Source organism: Hypanus sabinus, unplaced genomic scaffold (genome assembly GCF_030144855.1).
Source record: "Hypanus sabinus isolate sHypSab1 unplaced genomic scaffold, sHypSab1.hap1 scaffold_2440, whole genome shotgun sequence".
NCBI classification, from domain to species: Eukaryota; Metazoa; Chordata; class Chondrichthyes; order Myliobatiformes; family Dasyatidae; genus Hypanus; species Hypanus sabinus.
The window spans coordinates 2,396-25,893 of record NW_026780561.1 but is presented as its reverse complement, the minus strand read 5'-3'; the positions used below and the strand labels follow the sequence as shown (position 1 = coordinate 25,893).

General features: G+C 45.4%; 1 protein-coding gene across 1 annotated transcript; it reads left to right on the top strand.

Moving 5' to 3' along the window:
• The first annotated feature begins 116 nt into the window (after positions 1-116).
• On the top strand, positions 117-22,487 carry LOC132387965 (carcinoembryonic antigen-related cell adhesion molecule 5-like). Its single transcript, XM_059960280.1, has 12 exons — positions 117-138; positions 4,308-4,583; positions 5,758-6,018; positions 10,227-10,502; positions 14,395-14,655; positions 16,781-17,056; positions 18,262-18,373; positions 18,770-18,834; positions 19,235-19,299; positions 20,838-20,879; positions 21,989-22,032; positions 22,399-22,487. Exons 1-12 carry the CDS (start codon positions 117-119, stop codon positions 22,400-22,402), a joined length of 1,704 nt encoding a protein of 567 aa, XP_059816263.1. The 3' UTR covers positions 22,403-22,487.
• Positions 22,488-23,498: the final 1,011 nt, after the last annotated feature.

Here is a 23,498-nt window from a genome sequence, read left to right as displayed (position 1 = left end):
TAGACGAGACTGCATCCCGTCTGGTCACGGCAACTTATCCAGCTTGATGCTTTCCAAAAGCTCCAGCACATCCTCTTCCTGAATATCTACACGCTTCATGTGTAGTGGAGTAAACGATGGAAGTGGATAATGCTGGCGGTGCATTGCCGAGCCCTATGAGAATCTGCTTTATTATCCTCACTTAAATCGTGCAAATGAGTTGTGCATTTGTTTTAGATGTTCCGGGAAATCTACGTCTCAGCCCAGATCTTGCGGCGTCTAGATCAGTGTCAAATGAGATTTCATTTTTCTTGGAAACCGGTTCCTGAATTACAGTGGTATGTTAACGGCTCACATTTTATTAACAAAACGAACAACGGTGCAATTTGTTTTATGGGAAGGATGTAATAGAGAAATGGCCGTCATTTAAAGGTGAAATTTTGAGGGTACAGAATCTTTATGATCCTGTTAGGTTGAAAGGAGCGGTTAAACTTTTGAGAGAGACATGGTTTTCAAGGGATATTGGAAACGTGGTTAGGAAAAATAGAGATATCTACAATAAATATAAATATAAGTAAATGAGGTGCTCGAGGGATATAAAGAATGTAAGAAGAATCTTCAGAAAGAAATTAGGAAAGCTAAAAAAGTTGCGAGGTTGCTATCCAAGTAAGGGGAAAATAAATCCGAAGGGTTTCTACAGTTATATTAATAGCAAAATGATAGTGAGGGATAAATTGGTCCCTTAGAGAATCAGAGTGAACAGCTATGGGTGGAACCGCAAGAGTTGGGGGAGATTCAGAACAATCTATTTTCTTCAGTATTCACTATGGAGAAGGATATTGAATTGTGTAAGGTAAGAGAAACATGTAGGGAAGCTTTGGAAACAATGACGATTAAAGAGGAGGAAGTACTGGCGCTTTTAAAGAATATAAAAGTGGATAAATCTCGGGGTCCTGACAGGATATTCCCTATGACCTTGAGGGAAGTTGGTGTAGAAATGGCAGGGGCTCTGACAAAAATATTTCAAATGTCATTAGAAATGGGGATGGTGCCGGAGGATTGACATATTGCTCATGTGGTTCCATTGTTTAAAAAGGTTTCTAACAGCAAACCTAGCAATTATACACCTGTCAGTTTGACGTCAGTGGTGGGTTAATTAATGGAAAGTGTTCTTAGATGTGGTATATATAATTACCTGGATATACAGGATCTGATTATGAACAGTCAACATGGATTTGTGCGTGTAAGGTCATGTTTGACAAATCCTATTGAGTTTTTTGAAGAAGGTACGAGGGAAGTTGACGAGGGTAAAGCAGCGGATGTTGTCTGTATGGACTTCAGTAAGACCTTTGGCAAAGTTCCGCATGGAAGATTAGTTAGGAAGGTTCGATCGTTAGATATTAATATTGAAATAGTAAAACTGGATTCAACAATGGCTGGATAGGAGATTGCGGAGAGTAGTGGTGGATAACAGTTTGTCAGGTTAGAGGTCGGTGACTGGTGGTGTGCCTGAGGGATCTGTATTGGGTCCAATGTTGTTTGTCATATTCATTAATGATCTGGATGATGGGGTGGTAAATTGGATTTGTAAGAATGAAAATGATGCTAATGTAGGTGACGTTTTGGACAATGAAGTGTGTTTTCCAAGCTTTCTGAGAGATTTAGGGCAAATAGAATAGGGGGCTGAACGATGGCAGATTGAGATTAATGCTGATAAGTGTGAGGTGCTACATTTTGTTAGGAATAATTCAAATAGGACAAACATGGTAAATAGTAGGGCATGAGGAATACAGTAGAACTGAGTGATCTAGGAATAATGGTGCAGAGTTCCCTGATGGTGGAATCTCATGTGGATAGGGTGGTGACGAAAGCTTTTGGTATGCTGGCCTTATAAATCACAGCACTGAGTATAGGAATTGGGATGTAATGTTAAAATTGTACAAGGCATTGGTAAGGTCGAATTTGGAATATTTTGTACAGTTCTGGTCACCGAATTATAGGAAACATGTCAACAAAATAGAGAGCGTACAGAGAAGATTTACTGGAATGTTACCTGGGTTTCAGCACCTAAGTTACAGGGAAAGGTTGAATAAGTTAGGTCTTTATTCTTTGGAGAGTAGAAGGTTGAGGGAGGACTTGATAGAGATATTTAAAATTATGAGGGGGATAGATAGAGGTGACGTGGTCTCGTTTTTACCGGGCACCAAACCAGCAGTTATGGTCGAAATGACAATAAAAAGTGACTTGACTTGACTTGACTTGACTTGAACCTGGCGGTTATCTTTTTGTGTATCCTGCTCAAGGCCCGCCAAACCAATTTGCAGCTCTGCATTTTCTCTCCATCTAAATAATGGTCTGCCCGTTTATTTGCTCACCAAAGTGCATGACCAGACAATTTCCAACATAGTATTTTATTTGCTACTTCTTTGCCTATTCCCCTAAACTATCTAAGTCTCTCTGAAGACTCGCTGTTTCCTCAACGCTATTTCTCCTCCACCTATCTTTGTATCATCGGCAAATATAGCCACAAATCCATTAATCCTGTAGTCCAAACCTTTGACATACATGGTAAAAAGCAGCGGTTTGTGTTGAATGGAGAGATGCAGCCTGTGATGAGTGTCAATATTGTTCAGACGATATGAGTCCCAGTGCAGAGCGAGTAAGACTGCAGCCGTTCTCGTTCCACTGCTGAGAAAAGAAAAGTGCAAAGGATGTTGATTGATTGTTTCCTCTCCTGCTCGCCATCTCAGCCCTGGGAAAAGGCCTCTGACTATCCACACGATCAATACCTCTCATCATCTTTTACACGTCTATCAGGTCACCACCCATCCCCCGTCGCTCCAAGGAGAAAAGGCCGAGAACATTCAATCTGCTCTCTTAAGGCATGCTCCCCAATCCAGGCAACATCCTCGTAAATCTCCTCTGCACCCTTTCTATGGTGTCCACGTTCTTCCTGTAGTGAGGAGACCAGGAATGAGCGCCACACTCCGAGTGGGGTCTCTCCAGGTTCCTTTCTAGGTGCAACAGTACAATCAGCTCGAAAACTAAATCCGACGGTTGATGAAGGCCAGTACACCGTACGCCTTCTCAACCACAGAGTCAACCTGAGTAGTGGCTTTGACTGTTCTTTGGACTCGGACCCCAAGATCCCTCTGATCAACCATACTACCAAGATTCTTGCCATTAATATCTATATTCTGCCTACCTAACTGAACGACCACACACTTATCTGGGTTGAACTCTCACATCTCAGCCTCGTTTTGCATCCAATCAGTGTCCTGCTGTAACCTCTAACAGCCCTCCACACTATCCACAACAACCCAGTCTTTCTGTCATCAACAAATTTGCGAACCCGTCCATACGGTCTACATCTACGGCTCTACCTTCATCAATGTGTTTCGTCACATCTTCAAAAAAATCAATCAAGCTGATAAGACTCACTGGACTATAATTTCCTGGGCTATCCCTACTCCCTTTCTTGAATACGAGAGCAACAACCGCAACCCCCCCAATCCTCGAGAAACTCTCCCGTCCTCATTGATGATGCAAACATCACCGCTGCAGGCTCAGCAATCTCCTCCCTCGCCTCCCACGGTTTCCTGGGATGCATCCCTTCCGGTCCAGGTGACCTATCCAACTTAATGATATCTAAAATCTCCAGTACATCCTATTCCCTAACATCTATCGTCAAAGGCTTTTCAGCCTGCTGCAGGTCATCCCTACAATCGCCAAGATCTTTAACCGTAGAGAATAGGGAAGCAAAGTTTTCATTAAGTACCTCTTCCGATCCCATACACCCTTTTGTACTGTCTCACTTGATTGGGCCCATTCTCTCACGTCTTATCCTCTTGCTCTTCATATAGTTGTAGAATGCCTCGGGGTTTTCCTTAATCCTGTCTGGCAAGGCCTTCTCATGGCCGCTTCCGGCTCTCCTAATTTATTCTTAAACTCCTTCCTGCTTATCTGACAGGTTTCTAGATCTTTATCATTACCCTGTTTTTTGAACCTTTCGTAAGCTCTTTTTTCCTTCTTCACTCTATTTACAACGGCCTTTTGTACACCACGGTTCCTGTTCCGTGTATGCTTCTACTTCCCACTGGTCGCGATGAATGGAACACAGTTAGCCAACCTCCAAACTTCGCAATTTTCCCCGAATCCTGTAACGTCCACCTCAAAACATCATGTCCATCAGATTGAATAACTTATAAATGTTTACTTATTATGGAATGATAAATGTTTGATTTCATTTTCAGATTCGTAACGGAATTCATAAACCTGCAGATTCTATTCTTGTGTCGTGCACTAACCAATCCCCTCTGTTTTAACAGGACCTGTTTCCAATGTCACTGTTACATCTGATGCCACCAGACTGATTGAGTACAGCGACACCGTCAGACTAACCTGCTCCGCAACAGGCACGGATGTCTCTTACCTGTGGCTTGAGCAGATCAGCGTGATCATTCCCGGTGGCAGGTTTGAGCTGAGTGCCGACAACAGCACACTCACTGTTTCTGGAGTGCGACGGACAGACGGAAGTTTCACCTGTAGAGCAAGCAACGTGATTAACGAAATCACGAGCGCTCCGTTTTCTCTTAATGTCAACTGTAAGTGTCCCGAGACTCCGGTAGTTACCTGTTATATCACAGTTAAGTTTCAAATCCGTGTCTTATTACACTATGTCGGTTCAAATCTGTACTTCAGGTAAATGAAACGTGCAGGATAGCCTGGTCTATCCTGCATGAGTCTTCACACAAAACAACGCGTTTTGAACAAGTCCGATGCCCACGGCTCAAGGCAATGGTGATGTCCATTAAATTTGGATTTGACTCTGCTGAGCTTTGTGTGTCACTTCAGTTCTATTCATTCATATCGAAATCATCTCTGCAAAATTCTAATTCTGGTTTGTGTTTTTTCTCAACACAATGGAAGGTGATCCGGACTTGGTCCAGTGAGGGCAAAGATATTACTTTTTAGACAAATGGACATTTGAATCTCCGGCGCTGTGTCAGGCCGTTTAGGGACTTTGATAATAATTCCGTTCACCGGAAGGGACAGTGGAGTTCAGAGTTTAAAACGCCCACAGCCCTTATCAGCCCCACAACCCTTCTGACAAATGTCCATAGACTCGACGAGCTGGGGGATACATTGCTTCAGTGCACATGTGGAAGCGGGAATTTACAGCTGTTAGATCTGGATGAAAATCACAAAGTGCAGTGGTGTTACAGCCACCGGTCCTCACTGATAGAGACTAAAACTAGAATATTAGAACTGAAAACGCGTCTTACCATAAAACGTTGTAAACTGGAGTGTCCCTATAATTGCACACGTGGTCAGAGACTTGACAGTATAGTGTGGGCCCACATGACATTTAGCCCGAACCCTGATTACATGAGTTATTGCATCCACACTCCGAGTCCCTGCAGAGTGGTGTTGGGTATTTTGTTTGGAAAGTTTTCCTGAAATCTTTTCCACAAAACACACACATAGGGAAGTTGTACAAAGCGATACGCTTATGACTGGCGTGCATTGTATCTAGGTTGGAATAGGAGACGGGTTTGGGATATGAGGTAACTGTGCAGTTCATAGTTTCGGAAGACGTGGATAATCTGACACTGTGTCCCGACTCTCTTCTTTCCCGCGCGTGGCTTCCAAACGGATGCATTCTCCAGTGTGTCGGTGCGCTTTCTCTGGTGGTGGGCTGTTCTTCCTCTGCAGCTGAGGAACTCTGTTGTATCTCCTGTGTGATTTGTTGCAACACCTTTTGTCCGTTTCTTTTAGACGGACCGGATCGTCCATCCATCATCACTCAACCGCACTCGTCTTTTCACATTGCCGGAGGCTCCCTAAGGTTAACATGTTTCTCACAGTCCCACCCAGATGCTCAATTGAATTGGCAACTGAACGGTGCCCACCTACACAGTGGGCAGGAGGTCGTCCTCGACAGCATCTCTGTGAACAACGCGGGAACGTATACTTGTGAGGCCTATAACATGGTTACAAAAAGGAACAATGCCTCAACTACGCAAATCAATGTGTTCGGTAGGTAGTCCGTACCTCCCTTTGTTGAAGTCGTATATTTAACGGTGTTGGTGCGGCCAGGCCCGTGCAATTCAACTGAATGCCTGAACCCGATTAGACATTATTCTGATAAGGGATGCTCGCCAATCCAGACAACATCCTTGTAAATCTCCTCTGCACCCTCTCTGTGCCTGCCACATCATTCGTCTATTGAGACGACCAGAACTGAGCATAGCACACCAAGTGGGGTCTGATCAGGGTCCTATATATCTGCAACATTACCTCGGCTCCTAAGTTCAATTCCACGATTGATGAAGGCCAAGACACCTTACGCCTTCTTAACCACAGAGTGAACCTGCGCAGCTGCTTTGAGCGTCCTATGGTCTGGGACCCCAAGATCCCCATGGTCCTCCACACTGCCAAGAGTCTTACCATTAATACTATATTCTGCCATTATATTTGACCTACCAAAATGAACCACTTCACACTTATAAGGATTGAACTCCATCTGCCATGTCTCAGCCCTGTGTTGCATCCTATCAATGCCCCGCTCTAACCACTGACCGGCCTCCACACTAACCATTGTGTCATCGGCAAACTTACTAACCTATTCCTCTACTTCTCCATCCAGCTCATTTGTAACAATCACCCCCCAATAGACTTTCTCTGCCTTCCCGCCAGGATTCAAGTGTAACCCGTCCTGTTTGTACAGTTGACAGCTGCCCCAGAAGAGTTCCCAATGTTCTAGAAACCTGAACCCTTCTCCCCTTCTCCAAGGGGACATTGCTTTGTGGATCCAGAACTGCCTTGCACACTGAAGGCAAATAGTGGTTTTCGACGGGTCATAATCTCCATGGAGATCGGTGACGTGGAGTGCCTCAGGGATCTGTTCTGGGACCCTTACTCTTAGTGATTTTTTATAATTTGTCTGGATGAGGAAGTGGAGGGATGGGTTGCTTTCACGAAGGAGCTAGATAGGTATCTGATGGATAGGGGAATCAAGGGATATGGGGACAAGGCAGGGACTGGGTATTGATAGTGAATGATCAGCCATGATCTCAGAATGGCGGTGCAGACTCGAGGGGCCGAATGGTCTACTTCTGCACCTATTCTCTATTGTCTATTGTCTACTGTTAGTTTTCTGACGACGGAATGGTTGGAGGTTTTCCAGATATTGTGGAGCACAGTCAGAGGTTACAGCGGGACGTTGACAGGATGCAAAACTGTGCTGAGCAGTGACAGATGGAGATCAACACAGATAGGTGTCAGGTGGTTCATTTCGTTAGGTCAAATGTCAAGGCAGAATATAGCATCAATGGTAAGACTCTGGAGGATCTTGGGTTCGAGTATATTACTGTAACACACACAAAGCTGCTGCACAGGTTGCCTCTGTGGTTAAGACACCATAAGGATTGAGTTTAAAACCCGAGAGGCAATGTTGTAGCCATATAGGAACTCGGACAGACCCCACTTGTAGTACTGTGCTCTATACCGGTCGGCTCACTGAAGGAAGTATGTAGAAACCACAGGGACGGTGCAGAGGAGGTTTACGAGGATGTTGCCTGGATTGGGGAGCGTGCCTTATGAGAATGGGGAGAGTGAACTCGGCCTTTTCCCCTCGGAGCGACCGAGGATGAGAGGTGACCTGACAGAGGTGTGCAAGATGATGAGAGGCATTGATCGTGTGGATAGTCAGAGGCTTTTTCCCGGGGCTGAAATGTGTAGCACGAATGGGCACAGTTTTAAGGTGCTTGGAAGTAGGTACAGAGGGGATGTCAGGGGTATGTTTCTTTACCCTGAGAGTGGTGAGTGCGTGGAATGAGCTGCCGGCGCCGATGGTCGGGGCCGATAGGATACGGCTTTTAAGAGACTCCTGGACAGGAACATGGAGCTTAGTAAAATAGAGGGCTATGGGTAACCCGAGGTAATTTCTGAGTTCAGCCCATGTTCGGCACAGCTTTGTGGACAGAAGTGTCTGTTTTGTGCTGCAGGTTTTCTATGTTTCTGTGTTTCTATCTGGTAATGTCGAGTCCGGTGCTGATTACGGAATTCAGATCCGTGTTCTTATCCATTATTTGGTTTGCAATTCATGCTTCTAAGGTGTTCCGCAGTTTGCATTTTTTTCGGCTGTGTGAGATTACAATTTTCATTGGCTCCATTACATTGACACTGACACTGAACTTTGCATCATTTCAGTAACGACAGCTTATCTGGATGATCTTACAAACGGTTGTCAGAAATTCTCCTCTGTGCTTACCAGTGATTTCCCATCTCCTTTCTCATTGCCAGGTGACCCTTGCCTGAAGTGAATTAATTCCTAATTCCTTCTTCACCAGCTCCGTTTATTTGTCAATTGTCCCGGTTTTATTTATTTATTTTTTTGAAATGTGAGCTTTTGAAGCACCTTTGCCTCATATATTAAAACAGCAAGGAACCGATGCCTTCAGTCCAGCTCGTGTCCATGTCGTCCACTGAAACTCCCTGCTGGTCACAGCTGCTCCTTTCTGCCAATAACACCCCAAACTACTCAGTCCTGTTGTTTATCCATGCCTGTTCTAAATGTAGCAACTGTGTCCTCCTCCACCACTCCCTCAGCCAGCTCATTACAGGTATTTATCAGTTTTAAATCTCTCCCTCTTAACATTTGTGCCTTCCCCCTAAATCTGGATGCAGTTTTTTAAGTGAAAACCTGTTAAAGGCCTTACTGAATACCCTTTAGACAAACCCCGCTGTCCCACCAACATCTCTCCCCCGTTGCCTACTGGAAAGAACAATCCAAAGGATTTATCAGATATTGAAACATTGAAACATTGAAAACCTACGGCACAATAAAGGCCATTCGGCCCACAAAGCAGCGCCGAAGTTGAACACCACACACCTATCTGGGTTGAACTCCATCTGCCTCATCTCAGCCCAGTATTGCATCCTATCAATGTCCTGCTGTAAATTTTGACAGTCTTCCATACTATCCACAACATCCCAATATTTCTGTCATCATCATATTTACGAGCCCAACCATCCAATTCCTCATTCAGTTCATTTATAAAAATCGCCAAGAGTAGGGGTCCGAGAACAGATCCCTAGGGCACGCCACTGGTCACCGGCCTCCATGCAGAATATGACCCGCCTACCAATACTTTTTGCCTTCTGTGGACAGCCAGTTCTGTATCCACAAAAGATATGTCACCTTGGATCCATGCCTTCTTACTTTCCCTATAAGTCTTACATGGGCTACCTTATCAAATACCCTGCTCAAAAATCCATACTTTCTACATATACTGCTCTACCTTCATCAATGTGTTTCGTCACATTCTCAAAAAATTCAATCAAGCTGATAAGACTCACTGGACTATAATTTCCTGGGCTATCCCTACTCCCTTTCTTGAATACGAGAGCAACAACCGCAACCCCCCAATCCTCCGGAAACTCTCCCGTCCTCATTGATGACGCAAACATTACCGCTAGAGGCTCAGCAATCTCCTCCCTCGCCTCCCACGTTTTCCTGGGATGCATCCCTTCCGGTCCAGGTGACTTATCCAACTTGATGATTTCTAAAATCTCCAGAACATCCTATTGCCTAATACCTATCGGCAAGTGGTTTTCAGTCCGTTGCAGGTCATCCCTACAATCGCCAAGATCCTTAACCGTAGAGAATACGGAAGCAAGGTTTTCATTAATTACCTCTTCCGGTCCCATAAACCCTTTTGTACTGTCTCACTTGATTGGGCCCATTCTCTCACGTCTTATCCTCTTGCTCTTCACGTACTTGTAGAATGCCTTGGGGTTTTCCTTAATCCTGTCTGGCAAGGCCTCCACATGGCCCCTTCTGGAACTAATTTATTCTTAAGCTCCTTCCTGCTTATCTGACAGGTTTCTAGATCTCTATCATTACCCTGTTTTTTAACCTTTCGTAAGCTCTTTTTTTTTCTTCTTCACTCGATTTACAACGGCCTTTGTACACCACGGTTCCTGTACCGTGTATGCTTGTACTTCCCACTGGTAGCGCTGAATGGAACACAGTTAGCCAACCTCCAACCTTTGCAATTCTTCCCCGATGCCTATAACTGCTATCACAGAAACCTATGTCCGTCAGATTGCATAACTTATAAATGTTTACTTATTATGGAATAGTAAATGTTTGATTTCATTTTCAGATTCGTAACGGAATTCATAAACCTGCAGATTCTATTCTTGTGTTGTGCACTAACCAATCCCCTATGTTTTAACAGAACGTGTTTCCAATGTCACTGTTACATCTAACGCCACCAGACTGATTGAGTACAGCGACACCGTCAGACTAACCTGCTCCGCAAGAGGCACGAATGTCTCTTACCTGTGGCATGCGGAGAATCGCAAGATAATTCCTGGAGACAGGATTGTTCTGAATGAAGATCACAGCACACTCACTGTTTCTGGAGTGCTACGGACAGACGGAAGTTTCACCTGTAGAGCAAGCAACATGATTAACGAAATCACAAGCTCTCCGTTTTCTCTTCATGTCAGCTGTCAGTGTCCCGATTTTCCGGTAGTTACATATAATATCACAGTTGCTCCGAGATACGGGGTTCCGGGAGTTTGTGAGTACATTAGTGATCGTTGCCTGAGGTATTAACCACTATCGACTAACACTGGGACAACTGAACAGTTAATTAGCAGACAGATCCAGGTCTATCTCGGACGCTGGGGAACTAAAATTAAAATTTTAAATTTCAAATCCAAGTCACATTACGGCGGCGGTTAAGCTACCACTATCTCGGTTCAAATCTGTACTTCAGGTACTTCCCCTTTATCCTTAAGCTGTCACCCCTCGTTCAGGACCTCCCCGACATCGGAAACAATCTTCCTGCATCTCGCCTGTCCAATCCCTTTAGAAATTTATACGTTTCAATAAGATCCCACCTCAATCTTCTAAATTCCAGTGAGTATAAGCCTAGTCGATCCAATATTTCTTCATATGAAAGTCCTGCCATCCCAGGAATCAATATGTTGAACCTTCTCTGTACTCCCTCTATGGCAAGAATGTCTTTCCTCAGATTACGGGACCAAAATTGCACACAATATTCTAGTTGTGGTCTCATCAATGCCTTGTACAACTGCAGTAGGACCTCCCTACTCCTGTACTCAAATCATTTTGCTATGAATGCCAACATACCATTTGTCTTTTTCACCGCCTACTGTCCCTGCATGCCCACCTTCAATGACTGGTGTACAATGACACCCAGGTCTCGTTGCACCTCCCCTTTTCATAATCGGCCACCATTCAGATAATAATCTGTTTTCCTGTTCTTGCCACCAAAGTGTATAACCTCACATTTATCCACATTAAATTGCATCTGCCATGAATTTTCCCATTCACCTATCCTATCCAAGTCACCCTGCATCCTTTTAGCTTCCTCCTCACAGCTAACACCGCTGCCCAGCTTCGTGTCATCTGCAAACTTGGAGATGCTGCATTTATTTCCCTCGTCTAAATCATTAATATATATTGTAAACAACTGGGGTCCCAGCACTGAGCCTTGCGGTGCCCACTAGTCACTGCCTGCAATTCTGATAAGGTCCCGTTTACTCCCACTCTTTGCTTCCTGTCTGCCAACCAATTCGCTATCCACATCAATACCATATCCCCAATACCGTGTGTTTTAAGTTTGCACACTAATCCCCTATGTGGGACCTTGTCAAATGCCTTTTGAAAATCTAAATATACCACATCCACTGGCTCTCCCCTATCCACTGTGCTAGTTACATCTTCAAAAAATTCTGTAAGATTCGTCAGACATAATTTTCCTTTCACAAATCCATGCTGACTTTGTCCCATGATTTCACCTCTGTTCAAATGTGCTGTTATCACATCTTTGATAAGCGACTCTAGCATTTTCCCCACCACCGATGTCAGACTAACCGGTCTATAATTCCCCGGTTTCTCTCTCCTTCCTTTTTTTAAAAAGTGGGGTTACATTAGCCACCCTCCAATCCTCAGGAAATAATCGAGAATCTAAGGAGTTGTAGCGGTGTGCTACACGCAGCGCTAAAATTACGACACGGAGTCGGTAACTGCAGTCGAAGGAAAAAACTTTATTCGAAAACTTCAGCCTCACTTTTAAGCCTCCCTCATCCGCCCCCCATGGCTCAGAGGCTCCAAAGCTCTGTGCTCGCAAAACCCCGTAGGCTATCTAACTGTGAGTCGGTTCAGATGCGCCAGGAAATGGGTCGCCACATAACCCCCCCCCCCCAGAACCGGCGATACACCCGCCAATGTCCACAGTCTGGGCCAGAACCTGCTTGGGAGGTCGGCCTCTGCGCCGAGGCGCCAGAAACTCGGCCGGTTGCGCCAGGTCCACATGGGCCGGTTTGAGGCGGTCCACCGTGAAAACCTCCTCCTTCCCCCCAACGTCCAGCACGAACGTGGACCCGTTGTTCCGGAGCACCATAAACGGCCCCTCGTATGGCCGCTGCAGCGGCGGCCGATGCCCGCCCCTTCGTACAAACACAAACTTACAGTTCTGTAGGTCTTTGGGTACGCAGGTCGGGTGCCGCCCGTGCTGTGAAGTGGGTATGGGGGCCAGGTTACCGAGCTTCTCGCGTAATTTTAGCGCTGCGTGTAGCACACCGCTACAATTGGTGCGCTACAATTACGACACGGAGTCGGTAACTGCAGTCGAAGGAAAAAAACTTTATTCGAAAACTTCAGCCTCACTTTTAAGCCTCCCTCAACCGGCCCCCCATGGCGCAGAGGCTCCAAAGCTCTGTGCTCGCAAACCCCCGTAGGCTATCTAATTGTGAGTCGGTTCGGATGCGCCAGGAAATGGGTCGCCACAGAGTTTTGAAAAATTATCACTATTGCATCCACTATTTCTTGGGCTAATTCCTTTAGCACTCTGGGATGCAGACCATCTGGTCCTGGGGATGTATCTGCCTTTAATCCCTTCAATTTACCTAACACCACTTCCCTTCTAACATGTATTTCCCTCAGTTCCTCCATCTCACTAGATGGTCTTGGTCCCTTACTATATCCCTTACTTGGTCCCTCACCCTTGGTCCCTTACTATTTCCGGAAGATTATTTACGTCCTCCTTAGTGAAGACAGAACCAAAGTAGTTATTCAATTGGTCTGCCACGTTTTTGTTCCCTGTCATCAATTCACCTGTTTCTGACTGGAAAGGACCTACATTTGTCCGGAACAATCTTTTTTTCTTTTCACATATCTATAAAAGCTTTTACAGTCAGTTTTTATGTTCCCTGCCAGCTTGCTCTCATAATCTTTTTTCCCTTTCCTAATTAAGCCCTTTGTCCTCCTCTGCTGGTCTCTGAATTTCTCCCATTTCTCAGGTGTGCCACTTTTTTTTTGCTAATTTATATGTTTCTTCTTTGGACTTGATACTATCCCTAATTTCCCTTGTCAGCCACGGGTGCACTGCCTTCCCTGGTTTATTCTTTTGCCAAACTGGGATGTGCAATAGTTCTATTCATTCATATTGAAATTATCTCTTTAAAATTCTAATTCTAGTTTCTGTTTTTTTTCACAACACCACGGAAGCTGATCCGAACTTGGTACAGTGAATGCAAAGTTATTACTTTTTAAATAAATGCACCATTGAATCTCCGGCGCAGTGTAAGGCTGTTTAGGAAGTTTGGTAATAATTCCGTTCACCGAAAGGGTCAGGGAAAGTTCAGAGTGTAAAACGCTCACAGTCCATATCAGCCCCACAACCCTTCTGGCAAATGTCCATCGCTACGACGAGGTGGGGATCCATTGCTTCAGTGCACATGTGGAAGCGGGAAGTTACAGCTGTTAGATCTGGATGAAAATCACAATGGGCAGTGGTGTTACAGCCACCGGTCCTCACTGATAGAGACTAAACCTAGAATATTGGAACTAAAAACGCGTCCGACGATAACACGCTGTAAACTGGAGTGTCCCGATAATTGCACACGTGGTCAGTGACTTGACTGTATAGTGTGTGCCTACATGACATTCGGCCCGATCACTGATTACATGAGTTATTGCATCTACACACTGCAAGTTGCCTTACCTATCCCCGCAGAGCAACGCTTTGAATTTTGTCTGGAACGTTTTTCTGAATCCCTTCCACAAAACACACACCTGGGGAAGTTTTACGAAACGATACGCTTATGACTGGCGTGCATTGTATCCAGCTTGGAGGAGGAGACGGGTTTTGGGATATGAGGTAACTGTGCAGTTCATAGTTTCGGAAGACGTGGATAATCTGACACTGTGTCCCGACTCTCCTCTTTCCCGCGCGTGGCTTCCAGACGGATGCATTCTCCGGTGTGTGGGAGCGCTTTCTCTGGTGGTGGGCTGTTCTTCCTCTGCAGCTGAGGAACGCTGTTGTATCTCCTGTGTGATTTGTTGCAACCCCTTTTGTCCGTTTCTTTTAGACGGACCGGATCGTCCATCCGTCATCACTCAACCGCACTCGTCTTTTTACATTGCCGGAAGCACGATCAGGTTAACATGTTCCACGGAGTCCCGCCCAAATGCTGAATTGAATTGGGAACAGAATGGTGCCCGCCTACAAAGTGGGCACGAGGTCGTCCTCGACAGCGTCTCTGTGGCCCACACGGGAAAGTGTACTTGTGAGGCCTATAACACGATTACAAAAAGGAATAATGCCTCAACCACGGAAATCATTGTGTTCGGTAGGTAGTCCGTACCTCCCTTTGTTGAGGTCCTATAATTAATGGTGTTGGTGCAGACGGGCCCGTGTAATCCAACTAAATGCCTGAACAAATTCTAACGATATCAATCCACAACGTTGCATATTGATGAATAAGAGTATTGATGAAGATGAAAATTGGAATATTTCTGACTTGCTGATTAAATTACAAATTTTTACTTGCTGCAGTTAAGACCAGAAGGCCTTAATCATTGGAAGGAGATTTAGACCATTTGGCCAATGGAGTCCGCTCCGCCATTTCATCATGGCTGATCCAATATTCCTCGCAGTCCCGATCACAGCCGTTTCCGCATATTCCTCATGCCCTGACCAATTGTGAATCTGTCATCCTCGGCTGTAAACTTACATAACGATACTCCCTCTACAGCTGCCTGTGGAACATAATTCTCAGATTCATCATGTTCTGTTGAAAGAGATTCATTTTCGCCTTGGTTTCTGAAAGGATACCACTCTATGCACAGGTTGTGTCTTCTGGGATTAGACTCTCCCGCCATGAGAATCATCTTTCCCACATCCACTCCAACAAGACCTTTCACAATTCGATAGGTTTCCGTGAGGTCTCCCCACATTCTTCTGAACCCCAGTGGGTAAAGGCCCGGACCCATCAAACCCTCTTCTCCTGTAGAGCCGAAAAATCCTGGGATCATTTTGGCGAACTTCCTTGGAAACCGCTTCAGTTTGATCACATTCTCTCTCAACGACAAGGGTCCCAAAATGCATCACAATACTCCAAGTGAGGCCTCACCGGTGCTTCATCCAGTTTCAGCATTACATCCCTCCTTTTATATTCTAGTCCCCTTGTAATGAATGCTGACATCGCATGACCCCTGATACCTGAAACATCCGACATTTCACAGTGTGTTCCACGGTGAGGGCTGATGCAGTTTGTCCACCAGTTCCTTGTTCCCCGTACTACCTCTCCACTATCGTTTCTGTACGGCCCGATATCCACTCTTGCTTCTCGTTTCACACTTGTTGTACGTTAAGACTCTGTGCCGATCTTCATTAATATTAGTGGCTGGAGTGCTTTCTCATTCATCTTTACCTTCTAAATGACCTTTTAGTTGCCAATTGTTTTTTTATACAACTTCCCAATCATCTGACTTTCCATTAATGATTGTTCCATCATATACCCTCCTTTTGACCTTCATGTTGGCTTTGACTTCTCTTCTCCGCCACGGTTATGTCATCTTTCCTTTAGAATATTTCTTCCTCCTCTGCCGTCATCCCCGCCAGTGTTATTTTTTAATTAAATCTGGCCAACCCCTCTCTAGTGCTTCTCTAACTCCTTTTAACCCACTGTAACACTGGTTCATCTGACTCTTCAGGTTCGCCTTCTCACATTTCAGGATGAAGTCGATCATATGATGATCACTTACACCAACATTCTATTTTCCATAAGCTCTCTGATCAATTTCGGCTCATTGCACATCAGCCAATCCGGAGGAGCCGACGTCATGCCGAAATCTGGCTGCGCCAGATCTCCACGGATCCTTCTGTCAATCTGGCTCCCTTCCAATTGCAACTCCACTTAGTTGCCTATCGTGCAGCGACAAGAAGCCTTCCCACAGGAATGTTTACCCCTCCCCAGTTCAGGAGCCAACCGCCCCTTCTCTAGAGGTCGCAACTTCCCTGGAGGAACCCATGATCATTATTCCTATGCCATCCCTCCTCCGCCAACTCCTCAGCCAGATATTAAATACGAAGTCACTCTACTTTTGGCTTCAACAGCAGGGGCACGGGTAGTTTATTTTCACATGCTCCACGGGACAATTAAACTGTAGCCAAGTGCAATTCTGTTTTAGTCTGCTTTGCTGGAGAATGTATGTTCTTACTGCAGGAATATCCATGTATTGAGGAACATCTGAAACGGGAATAGGTTGCTCACCGTCCCCTTGGGTAACAGCAGTAACACTTTAAACTCAGTGCCGGCGTTTAGTTCAAGCTGGATACTGACTTGATATCGAAACACATAGGGATAAGAACTGGGAATGCCGACGATATTGAGCTGGCAGCATCCAAATATTATGCTCGTGTTGTAGATAAAACCCCGTGTAAATCTATGTACATTTCAATTGTATTTACAGAGACAGTGACTGGGGTTACTGTCGTGGCCAGTGATCCCAACCCCCTTGAAGACCCCGATACCATCACACTCAGCTGTCACGCGTCGGGCACTGTTCAGACACGGACATGGTTCAAGGATAACCAACCCATCCAGGAAAACGGCAGAATATTTACATCCCCCGACAAGGCGAAACTGACTATAATCAGAGCTAACAGAAACGACGTAGGGACGTACAAGTGCATCGCCAGCAACTCATTCAGCAGTAGCGCTGGAGTGACCAACGTGCAAGTTTACTGTAAGTACACAGTTAGTCAACCGCGTTCATTTGTATCAGATATTGCACTTAACAACATTTGCTCTCATCTTTTCAATGAAGACAGAAGGTCATAATATCCCGTATCCATCAGGATTTTTCTCTAATTAGCACCTTTCTTCATTTTATAAATGGATCAGAGAAGTTCAGAATTGAACCGGAGCGTCCAGTTGTGTCCAATATAGTGTCAAACCTGACATTAACTTGCTTTGCTCTGTCAGTCCCCTGTGGTATATATTCATGGTACAAGGGGGACAATCTCCGGCAGACAGGGCAGGAACTCACCCTTGTGTCAGTGACAATGGGAACAATCTCCTGCAGACAGGGCAGCAACTCACCCTTGTGTCAGTGACAATGGGAACAATCTCCTGCAGACAGGGCAGGAACTCACCCTTGTCACAGTGGCAATGGGAACAATCTCCTGCAGACAGGGCAGGAACTCACCCTTGTGTCAGTGACAATGGGAACAATCTCCTGCAGACAGGGCAGGAACTCACCCTTGTCTCAGTGACAATGGGAACAATCTCCTGCAGACAGGGCAGGAACTCACCCTTGTGTCAGTGACAATGGGAACAATCTCCTGCAGACAGGGCAAGAACTCACCCTTGTGTCAGTGATAATGGGAACAATCTCCTGCAGACAGGGCAGGAACTTACCCTTGTGTCAGTGACAATGGGAACAATCTCCTGCAGACAGGGCAGGAACTCACCCTTGTATCAGTGACAATGGGAACAATCTCCTGCAGACAGGGCAGGAACTCACCCTTGTATCAGTGACAATGGGAACAATCTCCTGCAGACAGGGCAGGAAATCACCCTTGAGTCGGTGAGCTCGCTTGACGTTGGGAGTTATACATGTCGGATTAATAACGGCGTAACCAACAGGACCAGTTATCTTACAAGGTGTAGTTATCGCACACGGTGAGTGAATGTGTCTCTCATTCGTTCATGTAAACCCGATGATCAAAGATTCAAACCGTTTCCTTTTTACGCTTTCCTCACGCCCTACCTTCAATCCTCCTTCTAAGTGGCCTAGCAGAATAAAAGAGTAATTGATTTAAATTGATTCAATATCGAGACCAGCGACCAGAAGTTTCCGGAGCGTGGATCAATTATCATTTCTTAAATAAAGATGAGTTTTCGCCATGTAAAATATATGCTTGTTTTCTGTGTCATCACCAAAAACAGATGAAAATTGTACCTTCCGGGCTGGCGCGATCGTGGGCATTATACTTGGTTTACTTATCATGGGCCTGGTGGGAGGATTCAGTGGATGGCTGTTCGCAAGAAAAGCTGGCGGGTAATTGCATTTCTCTACGAATTTCGTTCCTACCTTTAATAATTGAATGTGAATTTCGGCAGAATCGACTTCAGCTGGGATCAGGGCCCGTCTGTGGACAGAATCAGCATTCCGCCTTCACGGCGAAGTTGTCTGTCCGAAATTTGTCTGAAAGAGGTTTGCGTTCAGCAATATGTGTGTGAACAGCCTTATCTGTCAAAAAGGCCAAAGCAGTTTTGTCTACTTAACCCATCTGTCGATGCTATCGAGCTCGCCTGGTACAGGGCATCCGATAAACAAAACGTTATTAAGGGATGTCTGGAGAGAATCGAATGGAATTATAGAGGCCATTCTCATTCGGTGCATCAGCGCAGGAAATTAAGTTCCAGACGAATTATTTTCTTGTCTTTGTTTCAGTTTATTCAGCAACATATATCCACCGAAATCTAAAAATGGCACGGGCAGAAATTCCGGATGGAAAAGTGAGTGAACACCGTTTCAACTGTCCTAATACTGAGTCCAGGGGAATCTCAGCATTTGATTTCAATCTGGGAGCTCCTAGTCCACTGAAGCTGGAGCTGGTCATCCGAGCGAATGGTCACGGATGATGCTACTTTTGCCGTTGGGTTTTCCAGTTATTTTAGCTGAAAGCTTCTGCTGAAGATTACAATATCAGCGAAGTAATGGGATGGTAGTTCATGCAACTTAATTTCTCTCCATATTGATCAATATCGGCCCTCAATTCCTGGTTCCGGCGATTTGGTGGGAAGGGAGCTCATGCTCTCAATGGCTTTTTCTTCCGGGCCGGTTTGACGTCTGCTGTGTTCAACAAAGCCCCCTGACGCTCGGCACCCTTGTGCCATATCTGTTTTGTTTCCTCAGGCACCTTCGATACAAAGACCGTAAACTCATCAGAATATTATGAAAATGTCCAAATGGATGAACAGGTTGGATGTTTGCATTATGTCCGTTATCTCACTCATTTCTTTGCAAAGAGGGAAAAAAGAACATAAGTAATGTGATGGGTAGCGTCCATCGGGCCCTTCGGCACAGATGGGGCATTTAACAAGATCCTGGATGATCGATCCCGGATCTTATTTTCCGTTAATGGAGAAACAACACATTATATTCCTCAAAGTAGACCCAAACCTGATGGCATGATCATCGACCTTATCCCACCAGTATTTCTGTTCACTTCTCTCTTCTTCTATTTTCCACTCCGGCCTCTTACATCTTCTCCTCACCTGCCCATCAACTCCCTCCAGTGACCCTCCCTCTTCCCCTTCCCCTATGGCACACTCGCCTCTGCAATCGGTTCACTGTGGTTAAGAATGCGTATGGTGTATTGACCTTCATCAACCGTGGGATTGAATTCAGGAGCCGAGAGGTAATGTTGCAGCTCTATCGGACCCTGGTCACACCCCACCTGGAGTACTGTGCTCAGTTCTGGTCGCATCACTATAGAAAGGATGTGGAAGCCATAGAAAGGGTGCAGGGGAGATTTGCAAGGATGTTGCCTGGATTGGGGAGCATGCCTTATGAGAATAGTTCGAGTGAACTCGGCCATTTCTCCTTGGAGCGGAGGAAGATGAGACGTGACCTGATAGAGGCGTACAAGATGATGAGAGGCATTAATCGTGTGGATAGTCAGAGACTTTTTCCCAGGGCTGAAATGCTTGCTACAAGAGGACACAGGTTTAAGGTGCTGGGGAGTAGGTACAGAGGAGATGTCAGGGGTAAGTTTTTTTACTCAAAGAGTGGTGAGTGCGTGGAATGGGCTACCGGCAATGGAGGGGAGGCCGTATAAAATAGGGTCTTTTAAGAGGCTTTTGGATAGGTACATGGAGCTGAGTAAAATAGAGGGATTAAGTTAAGCCTAGTAATTTCTAAGGTAGAGTTGTGTACAGCACAACTTTGTGGGAGGAAGGGCCTGTATTGTGCTGTTGGTTTTCTATGCTTCTATCTTTTACTTTTCTTCAGATTTTCCCCCTTTCCCACTCATCAGGCCTCACCTCCCAGCCAGTGCTCATTCCCCTGGCCACCATTCTGTCCAGGCGTCTTCCTGCCTTCTTCCCAGCCCAGTAGAAGGGTCTCTGCACAAAACGTGAACGGCTTAATGAATTCCATTAATGCTGCCCGACACTCTGAGCCCTTCGGCATTTTGTGTGTGAGATTCCAGCACTGCAGAATTTCCTCAGAATTCCCCAGAATCCATAACTCCTGAGTGATGCGAAATCACATCTGACCCTTGCTGTAATACATTTCATGAAAGAGTCTTTTAAAATATCCGATCAATGTGAGTAACTCCACACACACTGAATCGGAAACACGCGGTGCAGCGAATGTTAAACGAGGCAATATTACCCCAAACACAAACTAATGTGATACATTGATACTCCCGGTGTTTATCGGCGGAGAGTCAGAATGCAATTGCTGTGAACTTGTTTAAACGTCTCAAAAATAACACGTAATCTTCTCTTTCAAGGGTGCAAGGAACAATGCGCAGGATGGAGACTCCACTTACACGGTAAGGGAAACATTAGCGTCAATCCCTTTTGAAGTAATTGTTTCCACTTCAGAACCTGAAGTGAGACTCTCGACAGCGAGAATGTCGAAGTTTCAGTAACGGGGGGAGGCAGAAATGGCGGAAAAACTCATTAAGTATCACGTGTTCGCCTTCACTGTTGAAGACACCATCAGTATGACAGTGTCAGGACACGGAAGTGGTTGCAGCCACTGTAATAAGCAGAAGATGCTAGACAATTTGGAAGGTGGATAAATAACCTGGGGTGAATGGATGAGATTGACTGCACGCCAGGCGTCTGAAATAGGCCGGTGAAGTGGTCGTAGAGGAATTAGTACTCATACCATCATGGAATTGTTTTGGAGGATTGGAAATTTGCAAACATCACTTCGCTCTTCTTGAAGAAAGGGAAGTAAACGACAGGGGCTGATACGCCTGTTAGCTTGAGGCCTCTGTGTACTGCAGGTCTAAAGAAGGAAAGGGTGAGCTCATTGAATGATGAATAATTGGAAGACCTATACTGACTGGGCGTGGAGCGATTCTCTCAACGTGAAGGACGGGGTGCTGGTCTGGGACCAGAGGGCGGCGCTGTGGAATGCATGGTCCGGAATGGATGGTGTGAGTACTAATTCCTCTACGATGGAATGCAGAGAACCCTTCAGAAGAGAGCGATGAGGAGGAATATCTTTAGCCGAAGTGTTGTGTATCTCTGTAATTTGTTTGTCCCTTATGGCTCGGGGGACAAAGGCCCCGGGTTACGCGAAGCAACGTTGATAGTTTCAAGTATTGCAGAGTGAAAGCAGATGATTAGGGTTGGGAGGGAAAATTCATCCGTCATTATAGAATGGTGGAGGAGGCCAATGTACCGAAGGGCCTAATTCTGCTCTTGTGTTTTATGCTCTTGTGAACTTATAGTGCTTTCTGCGATATTTAATAATCATAACTGTGTCTCTGATCCTCTCTTCATCATGGCCCGACTGTTCCGTGTTTCTCTCAGACACGAATTGTTAAGAATGCATAGGTCCTTTTCAATGTTCTTCTAATTCTTCTCTGACACATAAATGCTTTTGGTAATAATTTTTTAAATCCTGCTGATTTCCTCGCATTAACAGGGTCTTATCCTGGAGTATCGATCTGTTTACCGTGATCTGAACAGGTATGTGAACCGAATCTGGGGCTGCCGACACGTAATGTCACTTGTAAAGGAAAGGTATTCACTAATTTCAAGCCTATGGGCCGTGCAGGGTCCTGGTTGTGCACATCTCATAGTCACACTGAGATTGGAAGTTTAGAGACAAGTAACAGAGCAAGACTGGAGTCTGGCGGCGTCGCACAGCGATATATTGATATTGAAAGGAACACTTTTCCTTGGTCTATAGCGATATAAAAAAATATTAATTGCGGTTGCATTGTCACAATGTCAGACACAGATTCTGAAATCATCACCCGTATTTACCCTCACCAGCAGCCACACTTTCGGGTTGCTGACGTAGTCAACATAAATGGTGAATTGTTTCCGCAGCTGACGTCACTGTGAACGGAAGCCGATGATTGGATCGTGAATTGGCACAGAGAATGGACAACCATCCAGGATAAATCCACCGTTCAAAATGGTTTTTCTTTTCTTTGTAATCGTTCTCCAGGTCTCTATTAAACCTCTTCCGCGTTTCCTAGCCTCACGACAAAGACATCACAGAAGATTCTGTCTCGTTTCCGTCGCAGCAGCTTAGTTCTCTCGCATCAACCCAGACTGGTGCTGTGGCGTGTCAGGGGATTTCCATAAAATGACCGCTGTTCGAATCCCTATCCCGGCCGTACTCTATTCTCAACACGTGATCAGTTGTGTTTGAGCTGCAATGTCTAATCTATATAGCAAAATTACCCTACCGCATAGCCCTCTATGGTTCTGAGCTCAATGTGCCAATCTCAGTGTCTCTGGAAAGTCCCATTGTATCGGCCTTCGCTCGCCACGCACCCATCACTCTCTGTGTGAAAAACGTAACCCTGCCATCTCCTTGCACCTACTTCCGAGCACAATAAACCTGTGCCCATCGTGTTCGCCATTTCAGCCCTGGAGAAAAGCCTCTTGCTCTTGCACGATCAATGCCTCTGATTATCTTATACGCATCAATCAGGTCACCGCCCATCCTCCGTCGCTCCAAGGATGAAACGCAAATTTCGGCTGAACCTGTTCCCAGAAGGTATGTTCCCCAATCCAGGCAACATCCTTGTAAATCTCTTCTGTTAATCGGGTTTGTCATCGGTCGCTGAAAGGCCCGAAGTGACTACTCCGCGCTTCATGGCTGAATAATAAATGCAATAAAATGGAAAACGGTTCTGAAACCCCGAGTTGACTCCTGATTACTGCGCGAATTGGCACAGTGAAAATTTATCAATCCGGGACATTGATTCAGCCCCCTTTTCCAATGTTCCTATACGCCGAAATGCGACGTTGCTTCTTATTTGCAGAATGCTGATTGATCACGTAGTTTGATCACTTCATGTGTTTGTTTCATCGGTCTCCCTCGTGTCGATGTTTCACTGTAATCTCGTGAAATGATTTTTGTTGAACTTGTATCTCCTCACAAAACGACAGACTGAAGGCCATATGTCAGTGATGAT